The sequence below is a fragment of the Pteronotus mesoamericanus genome, unplaced genomic scaffold (genome assembly GCF_021234165.1).
Source record: "Pteronotus mesoamericanus isolate MK-2021 breed Mesoamerican mustached bat unplaced genomic scaffold, CSHL_Meso_final contig_27, whole genome shotgun sequence".
NCBI classification, from domain to species: Eukaryota; Metazoa; Chordata; class Mammalia; order Chiroptera; family Mormoopidae; genus Pteronotus; species Pteronotus mesoamericanus.
In genome coordinates, this window is record NW_026555115.1 from 26,241,780 (window position 1) to 26,262,390 (window position 20,611).

The 20,611-nt window shown below is 35.0% G+C and overlaps 1 protein-coding gene across 2 annotated transcripts in view; it reads right to left on the reverse strand.

Moving 5' to 3' along the window:
- Positions 1 to 6,762: 6,762 nt before the first annotated feature.
- The window catches only part of EAF2 (ELL associated factor 2), a 61,201-nt gene continuing 47,352 nt past the window's right edge, over positions 6,763 to 20,611 (reverse strand). The window contains exons 5-6 of one of the 2 annotated variants that reach the window (XM_054575223.1): positions 18,746 to 19,003; positions 6,763 to 6,883 (exon numbers count right to left, since the gene is read on the reverse strand). In XM_054575223.1, coding sequence (XP_054431198.1) covers positions 6,837 to 6,883; positions 18,746 to 19,003 — 305 coding nt within the window. In that variant the 3' untranslated portion in view covers positions 6,763 to 6,836. Of the gene's footprint in view, positions 6,884 to 18,731; positions 19,004 to 20,611 lie in introns of both variants that reach the window. The other variant, XM_054575224.1, reaches the window with a different exon arrangement.

Sequence of the window (20,611 nt, forward strand, 5' to 3'; positions counted from 1 at the left end):
GGGAAGGAGGCTTTGGGGAGAGAACTGAAAGAGCAGCCAGAGGGATCTTGGTGTTGACTCATCCCTCATGCGGCAGTAGCCATCTTGCTCAGGCAGAGACCATACCCTCTGAGTGGCACCAGCGTCAAAGGACCAAATAGTCCCACCCCCAGGTGAAATTCTACCCCGCCCTATGCTGTCTAAGCTGCCTGCTGAGTGCAGAGTGCCAGCCACGGACAGTAGATTCCTGGCTAAATGAGGTGCAGAGAGGTCTGGTGACACTTGAGGAGACACTGGGGATGGAGGCTTTGGGGAGAGAATGGGATTCCAGTGTGGACTCGTCCCCCATACGGCAGTAGCATAAAAGGACCTAATAACCCCGCCCCCAGGAGGGACTCTGCCCCTCCATGAGCTATCTAAGGCACCCTGCTGAGTGCAGAGTGAATAGATTAACAGCTGAAGGAGACAGGCACAAACAGTAGATTACTGGATGTCTCAAACAGACTGCTTAAGGTCAGACAGGGACGACATTTGACATCATCAGAGGCAGATCCAGAAAGTAAAAACAGCGGTCTCCAACCATATAAGTTCATACCACAAAGTCAGGAAATCAAGACAGATCAACTTAAGAAACAGAAGTAAAAGAGAAGAGTCTCTATCAAATAATGGGAAGACAAAGAAATAAGCCCCACTAGAAGGGAAAGGAGGAATCCTCACAAAAAAACTAAACGAAATAGAGGCAAGTAAACTATCAGATATTGAGTTCCAAACAACGGTTCTAAGAAAGCTCAATGAGCTGACTGAGCTCAGAGAGAATTACCAAAAACTACAGGGAAACTACGAGGAACTTACTGCAAACTATATCAGCATGAAAAAGGACATAGAAACTGTCAATAAGAGACAAGAGGAAATGAAGAATACAATTTCTGAATTGAAGAACACAGTAGAAGGAATCAAAAGCAGATTAGACGAAGCTGAGGACCGAATCAGCGAGCTGGAGGACAAGGTAGACAAAAGCTCCCAGAAAGAGCAAGAAAATGAAAGAAGACTCAAAAAGAATGAAGAGGCATCTAGAGAAATGCAGGACTACCTGAAATGTAATAGTATCCATATGATAGAGATACCAAAAGGAGAAGAGGATGAGGAAGGGATAGAGAGCCTGTTTGAAAAAGTAATGATGGAAAACTTTCCTAATTGGAGGAGAGAAAAAGTCACACAAGTCCCGGAGGCACAGAGGGTCCCATTCAGGAGGAATCCTATGAGGCCCACTCCAAGACACATCATCATTAAATGGCAAATATCAAAGACAAACAGAGAATCCTAAAGGAAGCGAGAGAAAGAAGTACTAACATAAAAGGGAACCCCGATACGGCTAGCATCTGACTTCTCAACAGAAACGCTACAGGCCAGAATGAGTGGCAAGAAATATTCCAAGGAATGAAAAGCAAAGGCCTGCAACCAAGACTGCTCTACCCAGCAAGGCTCTCAATTAAAATGGAAATCAAAATAAGGAGTTTCCCAGACAAAAGAAGGTTAAAAGACTACACCTCCACCAAACCACCACTGCAAAATATGCTAAAGGGACCACGTTAAGATGAAGAAAAGTTTCTATGATACCCAGTTACTTTCAGAGTTGCCAATACTTGATATTACCAATATTTTTAATACTCATTAATCCGATTGTGACAATGATGTTATTTTAATTGTTCCTTTACTATTTGTTGACACTAAACCTGTTTTAGTATATTTCTTGCCTATTTCTATTTTCTTTTTAAAATGCTTTAAATGAATTTTTGGTATTCTTTATCCATTTATTGATTGAAGGTTTGTAGAACTTTTTTTCCTAAAAAAACCCAAAACCTATTAACCATGTTTTAGATGTGTTGCAAATACTTTTCTATTCTATTCTTTGTCCTTTAACTTTTTTTTATATGTACATTACCATATAGTTAAATGTTTAATATAGTCATATTGTCAATATTTACTTTATAACTTCTGGGTTTGAATATTTTACTTCAGGGTAAGAAAAATATTAGTTTGTATTTTCTCCTAAAACTTCTTAGATTCTATGTATTGATTTTTAACTCAACTTGACTATTTCTTGTATAATGTGTGAAATAGGGTTCTATATTTGTTTTATTTAAAGTAGTAGTGGTCCATGCACCTTATTTGTTGAATAAGCCTTATTTTACCCATCATTTGAAATATCAACTTAATCACATATTATATTGTAGAAAGATATATACATATGTCTCTAGAATGCTCATTATAGTTCATTGATCTACTTGATTATTTCTGTGTTGCTGTCATGTTGGTTTAATTGCTGAGACTTCATAATGGTTTTAAATTTTAAAAAATATTTTATAATTAACTTTGACATTTAAAAAAATGAATAAAATCAATCTGCATTTAAGCAGGAAAGAGAGATGGAACTCCTACCTTTTGTGACAACATGGATGGAAGTGGAGAATATTAAGCTAAGTGAATTAAGCCAGTTGATAAAAGACAATTACCATATGACCACACCTATAACTGGACTATATTCAACAAAATAAACTAATGAACAAAATAAACCACAGGCATGGGAACATGGAGCAGACTGAAAGTGACCAGAGGGGAGGGGGAAAGAGGACAATGGTGGAAAGAAGGGGAAGGGACTAGACAAAGAACATGCATGAATGACCCATGGACATGGACAACAGAGTGGGAATTGACTGTGGGAGTGGGGGGTGGGGGTGTGATGGGTGGAGGAGGTAAAGGGGTAAAAATTGAGACAACTGTAATAGAATAAACATGATTTATAAATTAAAATAATAAAAGCAAAAAAGATACTGATGTTCTAACATGGTAGATAAAGTACTAATACAGTAAGAGAGAAAAGGCAAATATGGAATTAAAAGAGAACATGTATTTAACAGGTATAAGAATATAAAATCAGCACTCAAAAATAAAATTGTATTTTTAAGTATATTTTATTGATTATGCTATTGTAGTTGTCCCAATTTTTCCCCTTTTGCTCCTCTCTGCCCAGTACCTCATTAAGCTCCAGCAATTCTCCCCTTAGTACATGTCCATGGGTCATACACATAAGTTTTTGGGGTTCTCCATTTCCTATACAGTTCTTAACATCCCCTTGTCTATTTGGTACCTACCAATTATGTTGCTTTATCCCTGTACCATTTCCTCCACTCTCCCCCTTATCCTCTCTGCTGATAACTCTTAAAATGATCTCCAAATCTGATTCTGTTCCTGTTCTAGTTGTTTGCTTAAACTGTTTGTTTTTTAGATTCGGCTGTTGATAGTTGTCAGTTTCTTGTCACTTTACTGTTCATAGTTTTGATCAAGTCCCTTTAACATTTCTTATAATAAGGGCTTGGTGAAGATAGACTCCTTCAGCTATACCTTGTCTGAGAAGCACTTTATCTGCTCTTCCATTCTAAATGATGATAGCTTTGTTGGATAGAGTAACCTAGGTTGTAGGTTCTTGCTTTTCATCACTTTGAATAATTCTTGACAGTCCCTCTTGCCTGCAAAGTTTCTTTTGAAAAATTAGCTTATAGTCTTATGAGAACTCCTTTGTAGGTAACTGTCCCCTTTTCTCTTGCTGCTTTTAATATTCTCTTTATCTTTAACCTTTGGCATTTTAATTATGTGTCTTGGTGTGGTCTTCTTTTGGTCCAACTTGTTTGGGACTCTGTGCTTCCTGCACTTGTATGTCTATTTCCTTCATCAAATTAGAGTTTTCTTTTATTATTTTTTCAAATAAGTTTTCAAATGTCTTGTTCTTCCTCTTCTCCTTCTGGCATCCTTATGATTCGGATGTTGGCGCTTTTGGAGTTGTCCCAGAGTCTTATTCTCTACTCATTTTTGAGTTCTTGTTTCTTCATTCTGTTCTGGTTGACTGTTTTCTTCCTTATGTTCCAAATTGTTGATTTGAACCCCAGCTTTCTTCCCTTCACTGTTAGTTCCCTGTAGATTTTTCATTTCACTTAGTGTAGCCTTATGCTTTTGCCATACTCAATGAGTTCTCCCAGCATCCTTATCATGTGTTTTGGACTCTGCATCTAAGTTGGCTCTCTCTTAGTTCTTTCTGGGATTTTGTTCTGTTCTTTCATTTGGGCCATATTTCTCTGTCTCCTCAAGTTGGCAGCCTCCCTGTTTGTTTCTGTGTATCAGGTAGAGCTGCTTTGACTCCTTAGTGCACCTGTTAAGTTTTATGGGGTGGAGGATTAGGTATTCCCCAGGGTGGAGCAACCAGCTTCACCATTTTGTGGCTGTGTATGTGGGGGAGTGGTTGGAGAGGGGATGGTGCTGCTGCCCGGCTGCTGGAGGCTTGCTCAGCACTCACCCTGCTTGCAGTCACTTCACCCACTTCCTGCATGTGACTGGCACCCCTCTAGCTGTTGCCCTGCTGTTGGTTCCTAAAGTGGGTAGGTTTGCATAAATTCTAGGACTGGGTGGGCCCTTTATATGGTCTCTCCCAAGAGACCAGTAGTTTCTTCCACCGCCCCAATCCCCACTGGTTTTTACAGCCAGACGTTATGAGGCTTTATTTTCCCAGTGCTGGAACCCTGGCCTGCATAGTCTGACCTGGGACTGACTGATCAATCACTCCCCAGGAATCATTCAGAATTTTTATCTACCACACATGAATGTGAGACCTCCTGTTCCACCGGTAGCTGCTTCATGGCTGCCACACCATGTCCTCTCCTCCCAGGCCCCTCCTATCCATTTGGATCAATATTTCTTTAAATCCTTGGTTGTCGGATTTCCATACAGTTCAATTTTATGGCAGTTTTGGGTGCTTTTCTTGTTGCTGTTGTGGTTAGTTGTGATCCTTCTTATGATTTTGTAAGGAGGTGAAGCATGTCTACCTATGCCTCCATCTTGACCAGAAATCCCATAGTCAAGAGCGCTTGATTTTTATCTCACATCTCCATACCTTTAAAGGTTGACAAAACTTGTGGACCCTCTGGAGTAAGGGCTGACCACCCTACACAGCCCGCAGTTTCTCCTCCCAGCCCCTCATGACACATGTGTCAGCCTTACATGACCCAGCCAAAAATAAATGGTACTTAAATTTAGCAAAAGCAAATAGAAAGGGGGATTTAAAAAATACTATCAGCTATAATAGCATAAAAAATGCCTGGAGTAAATCTAATGAAAGATGGTCAAGACCTCAACACTAAGCACTATAAAATATCAAAGAAATTTTAAAAGACCTAAATAAATGGAGAGACATACCATGATCATAATTTGGAAGGTTCATATTGTAAACATGTCAATATTCCTCTAATCAACTTATTACTGCAAAGGAAATCTCAATAGGTTTTGTGAGTGTAGGAAACAAGTCAGTTTTTATTATTTGAGCTTGCTTTATATTTAACAAGTGACATAGTTTTGATTCAAGCATTGATGAATAAAACATAAAAAAAGTGAGTACACAGATCAGCCACAGGTATGTTAGAGAAAGTAAGAAAGAAGAAAGTGGAAGAGATTAAAACCAAAATTTAAGGATTAAGAAAAAAAAAAAAACTTATAGACATTTCTTTGGTAAGAAGTGAAGTTGAATAACTTTTTGTCCATAACTGACAAAACTTGGAAGTAACCAAGATGCCTTCAGTAGGTAAGTGGATAAATAAACTGTGGTACATGAAGACCATGTGACATTATTCAGTGCTAAAAAGAAATTAGCAATCAAGCAATGAAAAAGACATGGAGGAAACTTAAGTGCATCTTACTAAATGAAACAAGTCAATTTGAGAAGACTGCATACTATATAATTCCAACTATATGACATGCTAAAAATGGAAAAGGAGACTATGAAAAAAATAAGTGGTCTAAATGTTGGCAGGGAGGGATGAATAGGCAGAGCACAGGATTTTCAGGGCAGTGAAACTATTCTGTATGATACTACCACGGTAGATACACGTCATTATACATTTGTTAAAACGTATAGAATGTATGACACAAAGAGTGACTCTAATACAAACTATGGACTTTGGGTAAAGATGTGTCAATGTAGGTTCGACTGTAAAAAATATACCACTTTGGTCAGGATGTGTATAGTAAGGGAAGTTGTACATGAGTGCAAACAGGAAGTATATAAGAATTTGCTGTACTTTTGTTGTGAAACTAAAACTGCCCTAAAAAAATAAGGTTTACTAATTTAAAAAAAACCTTGCTAATGGTCAGTGGTTTTCAACTATAATCTAATATTTATCTTTTCATCCAAATTAAAAAATATTAGAGATGTAAATATTAATTACCTTCATAACACTTAACTGCTTAGTTTTCTCCCAAAAGCCAAATAAGCAAATGACGAAAATACTATGACATAATACTCATTTTAAACAATAAAATTTAGCTTCACCTTACCCTAAATTATAGTTTAATTTTGTCAAGACTTAATATATTTAAAAAAAATTGAAGGAATATGAGCTAGAAAAGGCTCAGAGATATAATTAAAATCATAGAATTTATTATAAATGCCTAGTTTTGACATTTCACAATTGGAAACAGCAATGTTGTAAAACAGAGCACTGAACTTGAACATTAGAACACCTACCTGATGTGCCACTTCTTAACTAACAATATGTGGGCAAGTTACTAAAGTCTGAGTCTCTTTTCTCATCTTTAAAACTTCAAAAAAGTTTTAAAATTAAATGAAAACACATGAAAATGCTGGTACTCATAAAAGGTAAAAAAAATGTAACATCAACTGAAAATTCTGAATCAAATTTAATTTATCATTTAAAGTTAAGGTACATTTTCCTTAGTCTTGGAAATTTTTATTCTTAATATAAAATAAATCATTACATGTCTTGTAAATTTTATATTTATAGTTGAATGTTTCTTCAGTCGTCAGTGTCACTTCCTGATTCACTCAGCTGCAAATCACTTCCTAAAATAAAAAACAACAAAACTGTAGTAATTAAATATTTAATATAGTCATTTTTGGATAACATAAATGTCATACAAAAAGTAATCTCAAGTGATCATGGTTAGCCAATATTTTTGTCATTAATAGTCAGATTGCTGATCCTATGATTTAGTCACATCTTTAGTAATTCAAATAATCAATACTACCTATAGAGAAAATATACACCATCAGTCTTCAGCATAGTTTTAGTAGATGATACCATTTTAGTCGTCTTTCACATACCAACATCACCCTTCTTTTAATACCACTGACTTAATTACATTAGGAAATGAGAGAAAATGTGGTTTAGAAGATCAGACTATATCATTTTGAAATGTTGTCAAAATTATTACATAGTGTTTGTTAAGAGTTAGTCAACATTGATTCCTTTTGTAATTTGTCCATGTGATGGTCATGAAGCTTATATTCCATTGAGGAAAAAAGACAGTAAACAAATAAAAAAAAATATAATATAATGCTAAGGAGGGATAAATACTATGAAAAAATAAAGATGGGTATGGACAGAGTGGTGAGAGGTGCTATTTTAGATAAGGTAGTTGGGAAGGCCTCCTTAAGAGGTGATATTTGAATGGAGATCCAAATGTAAAAATAAAGTCATGAAAATATGGAGAGGGGTAACTGTCCAGGCTCAGGGAACAGCACATACAAATGCCCCAAGGCAGAAGCATGTTTGTTGTGTTCTCTGACTGTGAGGAGGTCATTGTGGCTGGAGTGAAATGAATGAGGAAGAGAATGATAAGAAATGAGGTCAGAAAAATATCCAGAAGACCATGGTTTCTAGGTCATGGTAAAAACTTTGAATTTTGTTTGAAATGGGAATTCATCAGTAAATGTTAAGCAGTCAACTGAACTGGACACTACTGTATATCATTAATAAACTAATGATGTGGAAGAAACATGGAATCAGGGAGAGCATTTAGAGTTGGTTGAAGTTTCTCACTTAAATAATACTGGCTTTGACTCATGTGGTTCAGATGGGCAGATTTATTATACCTTGAAAATAGAGCTTACACAACTACCAAAAACACTGGATTTATGGGGCATGAGAAAAAGCAAAAAAATAATGACCCCCAATGTTTCTGGTATGAATAACTGAATAAATGTCTGTATCATTTACTGAGCTGAGAAACATTAGAGGAATAAGATTGTGTAAGAAAATCGCAAGTTCCATCTTTGACATGGCACATTTGAGATACCTAGTAAATATTTAGGTATAAATGGTTTAGGCAATTGGATATAGAAGTTTGGAACTCAAGATAGAGGCTAGAGCTGGAAATAAAGATTTGGGAGTCATTAATTGTCAGGGTTTATTTGAAGCTATGGGATTGGACAAAATCATTTGGGTAGTAAATTAAAATGGTTAAAAGTATGTTTATACTTATAACTCCTTCACAATTAACAACAGCTGGTCTATGTTGAAGGGTTTAAGAGGAATAGTTTTTAGGCAATATACAAACTGTTGTAAGATATCTCAGTCCATTACCTGAACTCCAGAACTGATTACATTATTTGATATAGAAATTTGCTAAAGCTTCTTTTGTGCATCTGGTTCCCATGACCATTTTATCATTTTCAAAACTTAAATTCCCACTTATAATACAACTATTGAATAGCGTAAGAATGTTAAACTTGATATGATGCCTATAATATGAGATTCTCAAGTGACACAAACCCAAACATCCGGAGTTCTACTTTTCTTACTAGACTTCTTGTTATAAGAGGTTATATGCATAGTATTACCATGTTGTTAAAATATTCAGTTTTGAATGCAGGAGATAAGCCTTTGAATATGAGACGCTTAGGACATTTTGATTGTTTTCAATCAAAAATGGTAATCATGACTTGGAAAAGAGTTTACCCATAGCAAATGCACTCAGACATCTAAACCAATGGTTTTCAATAAGATCAATACTGCCCCCTGGGAGATGTTACAGTAATTTACATGAATAGTTGCTTATCCAGATGATTTGCAGATTGCTAGTGGCATTTAGTGGGAGGGGAATTTAGAGATGCTAAATGTCTTGCAATGCTGCGGCCAGTCTTGTACAATAAAGATCTCTTCCACATTCTGTAAAACTTGACAGTCCAGTGGGATATCTGTTTATACAATAATTTCAGGCCATAACTTAAATGCCTTTTTATAAGCTAAAAATATTCTTTTGCAGATTTAAAATTCATGTAAATGTATATGGATATAACTATAATGTCAACTGAAAGAACAACTTACTTTGTTTTTCTCAGAACCATACAAAGATTTTCTGTTTTTAATCATTAGGGAAAACACATTAGTGATCACAGTGCTGCTCACTGTATTTGGGTCAGCAATACAGCACTTCGATATTTGTCCATATATGCAAGTCTATGAATATACAGGGTCCAGCACAAATGATGCCCTTTTTATTAAAAAGTCATAAGCATGTAATTCTGTAACATAACAATATCACACTCAAGCATATCATATGACATTTTAGGTGAAATGTTCAAATTAAAACTATAAATTATTATACCCATATTACCCTCCCAACCACACGCAAGCAGGCATTACTTCTGCCAGACCCTGCATATGTATATACTTCTTCAGTCCTTATTTCAACATGTTAAATAAAAATTATTGACAATATGAGTTTAATGTTGTCTTGCTCCTCTTAATTCCAAATTTATTCATTAAAATTAAGTACAAACATATGGCTATTTCATCATGTTCTCTGGCATAGCCATGTCTGAATATTTTTAGGGTGGATATACAGGGGTGGGCATAAGTAGGTTTAAAGTTATGAGTATGCAAAACAGAGTTTATTCTTGTATTATTATTTATTAATTATTGTATTAGTTATTTGTATTACAACTATAAACCTACTTTTGCCTACCCCTGTATATTAGTTTACTGCATTTTATTTTGTCTTAATATTATATTAAATTATTTTCAAAGATGTATGTACCTAAGTTTTAAAATTAATTTTAAGACAGTAAGAGGGACTTAAAAACATCTGCTATACAAGAGGGTTTGATAAAGTTGAGAAATGGGATGATTGCACAGTAAGAGAGGATTTATTTCCTCTTATTAGGAAACCTCCAGATTGGATAAGACATATTGAGAAAATAAATTCATTATTTTTCTTATAAATAAATCCCAAGTGGTTATTACTGGTATAACAAATTACTACTGACTTTTGCATGTAATATTTGTATACACAGTCTTTCCCCATTCTTTTATTATTTCTACAGTTAGTTGATTCTCTTTGATTTTATATGTAGAAAATTACATTTTCTATCAATAGGCAGTATTTTATCTGTTTACAATTCTCATATCTCATTTCTTTTACTTTTTAAATTGCATTAACTAGAACCTTCAGTACAATGTTGAATAGAAATCATAATATGAGTCTTTCTTGTCTTCCTCCTGAATTTAGTGAGAATGCTTCTAGAGTCTCTTACAATGATGTTGGCAGTAGTTTTGTTTTGTAGTTAACTTTTATGAAGTTAAAGAAATTCTCTCATATTCAACTTTTGGTAAAAGTTTTAAAATTAATAAATATAGAATTCTGTCAAATTCAAATTTATTGAAATGATCATATGGCTTTACTCCTATAATCTGTTAATGTGGTGAATTATATTGATACTGTTTTAGATACTGAATACTTCTTAAATTTCTGTGATAACCTTCATTTGGCCATGATTTAGCTTACTTCTTTTAAGTATACTGGTTATTCAATTTGCTACTATTTTATTTAGTAATTTTGCATCCATGTTCTTATGGGAAATTGATCCACATTGCTTTTTATCTTGTTCTTATACAACTCTGATAGTGAGATTATCCTAGAATTATAAAAAGCAAACTGGGGCACTTTCTCTATTTTTCTATACTCTGAAACCATTTGTAGAAGAATTAGCTGTTTCTTGAATTTGCTAAAATTCCTCTGTGAAACTATCTTCAGTTTTCCAGCATCCTGGGGATACAGACACAGGGTTAAGTTTCTTCAGGCTTTCTATTTCTCTTTTGAGTCAGATTTGGTAAATTATACTTTTTCTAGAAAATCATCTACTCAATGCCAAATTTACTGGGATAAATTTTTAATAAAATTCTCAAACTTAAAAAATAAAAGCATATTATAGCTATAATTTTAATCACTTTTTCATTCCTCATATTGTTTATTTATGCTTGTTTTACTTCATCAGCCCTTTTTAGAGGTAGGTATTTGTTAGTTTTCAAAGAAATTACTTCTGGTTTTGTTTATACTCTAATGTTCCTTTGTTTTCTATTACATTAATTTAGATTGTAATCTATATTAATTTTCATCTGCTTCCTTTGTTATTATTCTTCTAGTTCCTCAAAGAGAACTTTTACTCATTTATTTTCAATTAAAAAAAAAACACTTTTTGAGGCTATAAATTTCCCTGTAAACACTATGTTGGCTGCATTACAAAATTGCTGACATATATTAGTCTTTTTAAGTTTATTTTTTATTGTATTTTTTCCATTACCATTTGCCCCCTTATACCATCTTCAACCCTCTTCCTCTGCAATCATGAGATACATTATTTTGATACTGATTAATTATAAATATTTTATAATTTCATTGTCGCTTCCTTTTAACATGTAAGTTATTAGGGATGTGCACAGAAGTTTCTAAGCATGTATTTTTAATTAATATTTTGTTAGTTATTTATATTGTCATTGTATAATACTCATATAAAATAATCAATAAAATAGGAATTCTTTCAAATGTGTTATTCCCTTATTCTAGGAGGGATTAATTTCTATAAATATTTTATATATACCATAAACAAATGCCCACTTCACATTTTGGATTGCAGAATTCTATACTATTAGAATAGGTACCTTAATTATGTTGCGAAAATATTTTATCTACCCTTATTAAATTTTGTCTGCTCAACTACAGATGCATTAATCTTCAACTATGATAAATACTTATCAATTTCTCCTGTCAACTTTTGAAAAAATCATGTTTATTCTACTACAGTTGTCTCAATTTTTTTCTCCTTTGATCTCCTCCACCCATCCCACCCCCCAGCTCCCACAGTAAATTCTATGTCCATGAGTCATTCATACATGTTCTTTGTCTAGTCTCTTCCCCTTCTTCCACCTTTGTCCTCCTTCCTCATCCCCTCCGGTCACTTTCCGTCCTCTCCATGTTTCCATGCCTGTGGTTTATTTTGTTCATTAGCTTATTTTGTTGAATAGATTCCACTTATAGTTGAGATCATATGGTATTTATCTTTCACCAACTGGCTCATGTGACTTAGCATAATATTCTCCAGTTCCATTAATGTTGTTGCAAAAGGTAGGAGTTCCTTCTTTCTTTCTTTTTAAAATTCAGATTGATTTTATTTATTAATTTTTTAAATGTCAAGGTCCATTATAAAATATTAAAAAATATAAATCCATTATAAAGTCTCAGCAATTAAAACAAAATGACACCAGCACAGAAATAATCAAGTAGATCAATGAAATACAATGAGCATTATAGAAACAAATGTATATATCTGTCTAACAATATAATATATGATTCAATTGATATTTCAAAGCAATGGGGAAAATAAGGCTTATTCAACAAAGAAGGTGCAGAGACCATTACTATTTGAAATAAAACAAATATAGAGCCCTATTTCACACATTGTACAAAAAATATTCAGGTGAGTTAAAAATCAATATGCAAAACCTAAGGAGTTTTAGGAGAAAATACAAAATATTTCTCTTACCCTGAAATAAAATATTCAAACCCAGAGCTATAAAGTAAAATATTGACAATATGAGTATATTAAATGTTTTAAACTATATAGTAATATACACATAAAAAAAGTTAAAAGGGCAAGTAATAGAATAGGAAAGTATTTGCAACACATCTAAAGAAGGGATAATAGGTTTTTATGGGTTTCTTTTAGGGAAAAAATTCCTACAAATATTTAATTTAAAAAAATGGATAAAGAATACCAAAAAGTCATTTAAAGCTTTTTAAAAATAATAGAAATAGGCAAAAAATATACAAAAACAGGTTTAATTTCAACAAATAATAAAGTAACACTTAACATTTCATTGTCACAATCAGATTAATAAGTATTAAAAATATTGGTAATATTAAGTATTGGTGACTATGAAAGGAACTAGGTATTCATGAACTCTTTTTCTTTATCTTCTTAAAGCAGTCCCTTTAGCATATTTTGCCGTGCTGGTTTGGTGGAGGTGTATTCTTTTAGCCTTCTTTTGTTTGGGAAACTCCTTATTTCCCCTTCTATTTTAATTGAGAGCCTTGCTGGGTAGAGCAGTCTTCGTTGCAGTCCTTTGCTTTCCACTACTTGGAATACTTCATGCCATTCCTTTCTGGCTTGTGGTGTTTCTGTTGAGAAGTCAGATGCTAGCCTTATTGGGGCTCTCTTGTATGTTACTACCTGTTTCTCTCTTGCTGCCTTTAGGATTCTCTGTTTGTCTTTGTTATTTGCCATTTTAATGATGATGTCTTGGAGTGGGCCTCATTGGGTTCCTCCTGAATGGGACCCTCTGTGCTTCCTGGACTTGTGTGACTTTTTCTGTCCTCCAATTAGGAAAGTTTTCCATTCTTACATTTTCAAACAGGTTCTCTATCCCTTGCTCCTCCTCTTCTCCTTCTGGTATCCCTATTATGTGGATATTATTGCGTTTCAGGTAGTCCTGCATTTCCCTCAATGCCTCTTCGTTCTTTTTGAGTCTTTTTTCATTTTCTTGCTCTTTCTAGGAGGATTTGTCTACCTTATCCTCCAGCTCTCTGATTTGATCCTCTGCTTTATCTAGCCTGCTATTGATTCCTTCTACTGTGTTCTTCAATTCAGAAATTGTATTCTTCATTTCCTCTTGTCTCTTACTGATAGTTTCTATGTTCTTTTTCATGGTGATATAGTTTGCAGTAAGCTCCTCGTAGTTTCCCTGTAGTTTTTGGTAATTTTCTCTGAGCTCACTGAGTTTTAGAATCACTGTTTTGAACTCAACATCTGATGGTTTACTTGCCTCTATTTCTTTTAGTTCTCTTTCTGGGGATTCCTTCTTTTTGTTCCACTGAGGGGTGTTTCTTTGTCTTCCTGTTATTTGTGAGATTCTTCTTTTTTTTTTGGCTTCTGCTTCTTAAATTGATCTGTTTTGATTTCCTGACGTTGTGGTTGGAACTTCTATGGTAGGTGACCTGTTTTTTCTTTCTGGACCTGCCTCTGATGATGTCAGATGGTGACCGTGTCTGACCTTAGGCAGTCTGTTAGAGACTTCCAGGAATCTACTGTCAGGCTTAGGCGTCTGACACAGGGCAGGGCTGAATCCCTCCTGTGGTGGAGTTATTGGGTCTTCTCATACTGCTGCCACTCAGGGAAGTGGTCTGTCTGAGCCAGATGGCTGCTGTCATATGGGGGAGGAGTGAGCACCTGGATCCCGCCAGCTATTCTCTCAGTTCTCTCCCCAAATCTTCTTTCCCCAGTCTCTTCTCAGGCATCTGTAGCCCACTCTACCCCAGCTTTTGCTGGAGACCAGGGTAAGTGGCAGTCCAGTTGTGTTAAAGCTGATTCTTCCATCTGTCCAAGGTTATAAGGCTCCTGTCTTGCTAATGTTCAGTTGTTTGTTCCAGGTGATTTCTCCACAGTTTAGTTGTAATTCCAAAGTGGTCCTGGGAGGTGGTCAGTGTGATTTCCATTCACTCCTCCACCATCTCGATTTCCTCTGGTTTGTTTGTTTGTTTATTTAATTATTTTTGTTCAAATACATTAGTCTCCATTTTCATGCCACCATTTTCCCCTGCCCCACCCACCCCCACCTCCCACCCTCAATCCTTCCCCACTTGGGCTTTGTCCATGGTTCCTATATACATGTTCCTTACCTTGACTCTTCCCCTTCTTTTCCACATTACAACTTTTGTTTTTTATATATACACGCATATGTAATTACATATTTTAATATGTATACATATGCGGTAAATATATATTATTATGGGCATACCAGTTCATAATTATTCTCCTAGTGAATTAAACCCTTTGCTATTATTTATCCATTATGCTAAGAAAAACAAGCCAGTCAGAGAAAGACAAATACCATATAAATGCACTCATATGTGGAATCTAATAAACAAACTAACAAACAAGCAAAATACCGACAGACTCAGACTTCCAGCCATGATGGAGGTATAGGTAGATACACTTTGCCTCCTTGTACAACCAAATGAAAGACAACAAGTTTAAAAACAAAAACAACCAGAACTGCCAGAAAATAGAACTGTATGGAAGTCTGACAACCAAGGAGTTGAAGAAACATTCATCTAGACTGGCGGAGACAGTCAGCCAGGGCAGAGAGGACGTACAGCAAGTTGGCAGCTGGTGGACCCGGCAGTTCTACATCTGTGTGCAGATAAACCAGGAGGAAGAGCTGGGGAATGAGACAGACCCTGCAACCCAGGGTTCCAGTGCAGGAAAAGAAAGCCTCAAAACCTTTGGATGTAAAAACCTGTGGGGGTTGCAGCAGCCGTGGAAGAAACTCTTAGTCTCACAGGAGTTTGGAAGAGAAACCCACAGGGTCCTAGCAGTACACAAACCCACCCACACAGGAATCAGCACTAGAAGGACCCAATTTCCTTGTGGGTATTGGGGGAAGTGACTGAGCTGACGCAGAGCCATGCAACAGACATTGTTCCCTCAGACCCCTCCCCGACATAAAGTGTCATAACACAGCAACCTGGGTTGTCCTGTCCTGGTAAATACCTAACGCTCCACCTCTTCCAATTTAACAGGTGCACGGAGACAAAGAAATATGGCCCAAATGAAAGAGCAGATCAAAGTTCCAAAAATAGAACTAAGCGATGAACAGCTAATCTATCAGATGTACAGTTCAAAACACTGGTAATCAGGATGCTCACAGAAATGGTTGAGTATGGCTGCAAAATGGAGGAAAAAAATGAAGGCTATCCAAAGTGAAATAAAGAAAAATATACAGGGAACCAACAGTAAAGGGAAGAAAACCAGGACTCAAATCAATGATTTAGAGAAGGAAGAGATAAACATTCAACCAGAACGGAATGAAGAAAGAATTCAAAAACGTGAGGAGAGTTTTAGGAACTTCTGGGACAACTTTAATTGTTCCAACATCCAAATCATAAAAGTGCCAGAAGAAGAAAAACAAGAAACTGAAAACTTATTTGAAAAGATAATGAAGGAGAACTTCCTAAATCTGGTGTAGGAAATAGGCCTATAGGAGATCCAGGAAGCTCAGAGAGTCCCAAAGAAGTTGGATCCAAGGAAGGACACACCAAGGCACATCATAATTACATTACCCAAGATTAAAGATAAGGAGAGAATCTTAAAAGCAGCAAAAGAAGACAGTTACAAAGAAGTGGCTGTAAGACTATAAGCTGATTTCTCAAAAGAAACCTTGCAGGCAAGAAGGTGCTGGAAAAGAAGTATTCAAAGTCATGAAAGGCAAGGACCTACTTCCAAGATTACTCTATCCAGCAAAGCTATGATTTATAATGGAAGGTAGATAAAGTGTTTCCCAGACAAAGTCAAGTTAAAGGAATTCATCATGACCAAGCCCTTATATGAAATATTAAAGGGACTTATCTAAGAAAAAGAAGAAGATAAAAAAGTATGAACAGTAAAATGACAACAAACTCACAACTATCAACAACTGAATCTCAAAAACAAAAATAAAAACAAACTAAACAGACAACTAGAACAGGAACAGAATCACAGAAATGGAGATCAGAAGGGGAGGCAGAGGGTGAAGAATGGGGGGAAAGTACAGGGAATAAGAAGAATAAATAGTAGGTACAAAATAGACTGGGGGATGTTAAGAATAGTATAGGAAATGGAGAAGCCAAAGAACTTATATGTACAACCCATGGACATGAAGTAAGCTGGGGAGGTGGGGAGGGCAATGCTGGTGGGAGGTGGGGTATAGGTTGTAAGGAAGTAAAGGAGAGAAATAAAAGGGGCAACTGTAATGAGGGAGAGAGGGGGCAAGGGAAAGTGGGGGGGGGGAGGCAGAGACAAATGTATTTGAAAAGATAAATTAAAATAAGATTTAAAAAATTAATTAATTAATTAAAAAAGAAAAGAGACTCATAGAAATCAGGATGACAGTTATGGGGGGGCAGGTTATGGGGTGGAGGGACTGAGCAAAATGGAGAAAGGACTCATGGACATGGACGACACTGTATTGATTGAGGGGGCTAAGGGAGTATAAGGGATCTAAATGGTAAAGGGAAAATAAAAACAAAAAAACCCCACAAAAATCAGATACTCCAATTTTACCCTTCAAGTTATGTAATAACATTAAAGACATAAATAACTGGAAGTTCAAAAATCTCTTTCCTGGTCACTAATTAACTCACAGTCTTACTCTCTTTGTTACCTAGTCTTGGCTCCATTATTGTTTTATTCTGTTATTAGGCTAGAGCTAGTCCTTCCTAACTGCTTACTTTATCATGATTGATTTATACAGTGAGATTAGTTTTAAACATACAGAAAGTCCTATTCTCCTCCAGAGAATATTAACCTACATGCCTTTATTAAAAATATTTACTGAGCATCTATGTACCAGGTACTGTGCTAGGTGCTAGTATTCAATGAAAAGCAAAAATAAAGAAGATTTCTATCCTCCTGAAGCTTATACTTTCAAAGAGAGCAAATCATAGAATATAAATTTATTTTTTGTGATATTTGATATAAAGAAGATATTACTCTGAAGGTCTATAAAAAGGGGATATGACCTTATCAGGAAGGTCAAGAAATACTTTCTTGATAAAATAAACTTTGAATTGTAATCTAAAGGAGCAAATGTTAACTACGTGAAAAGAAAGAAGTGTTTCTGGATAAATGGACAACATTTATAAGTGTCCTGGGTAGGTGAAAGGATTTAAGTAGTGGCAAAAGAAGGCAAATGCTGCTGTAACAGAAAGAGTAAGACCATTATGTAAGATGTTTTGTTGCTATCCTAAAAGAATTACAAGCTATTAGTAAGTCTAAAGCAGAAGAGGTAACAAATTACAGTTGAATTATGAAAAAATCAATATGCTGCAATGTACACAAGAGATAAAAAATGGGTTTGAGTAGATATGGGGTGAGCCAATTAGGAAGTCATTGTATAGTTGAAGCAGAAAACAATGGTATGTTTAACTAGAGTAAGAGTGAGTGGTACAGATACAGAGAAATAGATGAATTTGAGAAATACTAAGGAAGTAGAACAAACAGGACTTGGCGAAGGACTTGACTATACTGTAAAGAAAGAGAGGAAGTCAACCCTTGAGTACAATCAGGCTTCTGGTTTGCATAATTAGAGGAATCCTGTCTTTTACTCAGAGGAAACACACTCAGCCAAATACTGTAAGTTGGTTTTGAACAAAGTGAATTTGTAATGCCTTTTACTAAAAGATGATGTTGGATTTTTGCATTTAGAGCTCAGAGATCTGTGTCAAGATGCAAGATTACAAATTATCTATTGATTGCAACAGAAATATGGAGATTATCCAGGAAACAAGTATAGAAGGAAAAGAAAAAAAACACCTTGGATTAAGTCATGAAGAACTCCAGCTCTAATGACTGAGTAGAAGATTATACTTGTAAACCAGCAAAGGAAACAACAAAAAGTATTTAGAAAGACAGGTGAAAAACCAGTAAGACATTATGTCACACAATCAAAAGAAAATGAATTAATTCAACAAGAAGGTAATAATAACACCAAATGAATAAAACAGGAGACTTTCTTTTTATCCAAATTTTAGATCATAATCAGTATGGCTTCACTGTCAATTCTTACTTGTATATATGTATACTCATGTACACTTACTTGTATATACTTACTTAAGGTATTCATCAGAAGGCCACTATTGTCATATCTATTATGACTGGCATCTATATCGGGAATTCTGCAATGCGCCATGGCAGACATGGTAGGATGTCCTGAAATATAATTCCCTGGATCGGAAGGAGAGGATCTGTATTCTTCATCTTCTGAGTCACTGGAACTATCCTCACTGCTTGAAGATGATGAACTTTTAGAATCTGATGAACTATCACAACTACTCATCTGGTCCATTAGACTAGCTTCTGCCTTCAGTTCTGAAAATATAACAGAGGTTAATAAATAGGTTAAATAAATAAATATTAAATATAAATATTGAATATAATAAAGTTTGAATGTGTTAGTTTCTAAGAAAGTGTTGACAAAGAATAAGACTAAACATACACTTGCAGCATTTTATTTCAAGAGCTCCTCTACTAGTACAAAATGAAAAGTAACATCCTTCTCCTAGCCCTTCTTTAAATTCCATTAATCCTAATCCCCAGGAATAATCCTGCTAATACTTTCTTATGACCATATTTGTTTTTAAATTCTGCTTGGAAACTAGCATTTTAGATTTTGACACCCAATTATTAGAGCTTGATTTCACTCTTTGTCACGACTCAACTAAGAGGGCGGGAAGGAAGGAAGGAAGGAAGGGAGGAAGGGAGGGAGGGAGGGAGGAAGGAAGGAAGGAAGGAAGAGGAGCAATTCAAATTTTCCTGAAAAGCTGCATCCATGGGCCCAAACTTTTCCTTTCCAGGTCTTCTCTGTAGTACCTTTATCTTTCTGTTTCATTTCTGGACAACATATACACAGAGTTCAAGAAACTCCCCCAATTTTATTTTTTTAAAAGCTCCTTTACCATCAAGCCAAGCCATGCTTCAATGTTGGGATTATGAATATTAAAGGACATAAGCAATGTCTAAATCTACACACTACATTTATTTATACTATTATACTCAAATATATATATATATATATATAACCCAAATAAAATATAATAAAAATGTGAAAGATTAAAACTGTAAAAATCAAAACCTATTTTCACAGAAGCCACCCTACAATTCTTTTTCTTATTCCTCAATACATGTAAGCACAATACAACACAATACATACACATGAATTTTTTTGCCATCTCTATTGAGGTGTAATTGAGAAATAAAATTGTATATATATAAAGAGTACAACAAATTAGTTTTTATCATGAAAGTACATTAAATTTTTGTCAAATGCTTTTTTGCACTTATTCAGATGATTATATGGTTTTTGGTTCTTATGTTGTTATCATGGTGTATTTGTGTTTATCCATTTGCATATGTTGAAAACATCCTTGCATACCAGGCAAAAAAAATCACTTAATCATGGTGTATAATCCTTTTAATGTGCTGTTGAATTCAGTTTACTAGTTTTTTGTTGATTTCTGCAACTATATTCAACAGACACTGGCCTGTAATTTTTTCTTATATGAATGTCCTTGTTTGGCTTTGGTTATCAGGGTAATGCTGGCCTCATATTTTTGAATTTGAAAGTGCTCCTTCCTCTTCAATTTTTTGAAATAGTTGGAGAATAAATGGCACTAGTTCTTTAAACATTTGGTAGAATTCAACAGTGAAGCCATCTGGTCCTGGCTTTTCTTTGCTAGGAGTTTTTTGGTTATTGGTTGAATCTTCTTACATTATTGGACTGTTCTGATTTTCTATTTCTTCATGATTTAATCACAGTAGGTTTCTAGGAATTTATCCATTTTTTTCTATGTAAACAATGTTAGCATATAATTGTTCATAGTAGTTCTTATGGATTTTTGTATTTCTATGGTATCTGTTGTGATGTCTATTTCTGATTTTGAGCCTAGTTTTCATTGTTAGTCTAATTAAAGTTTTTTT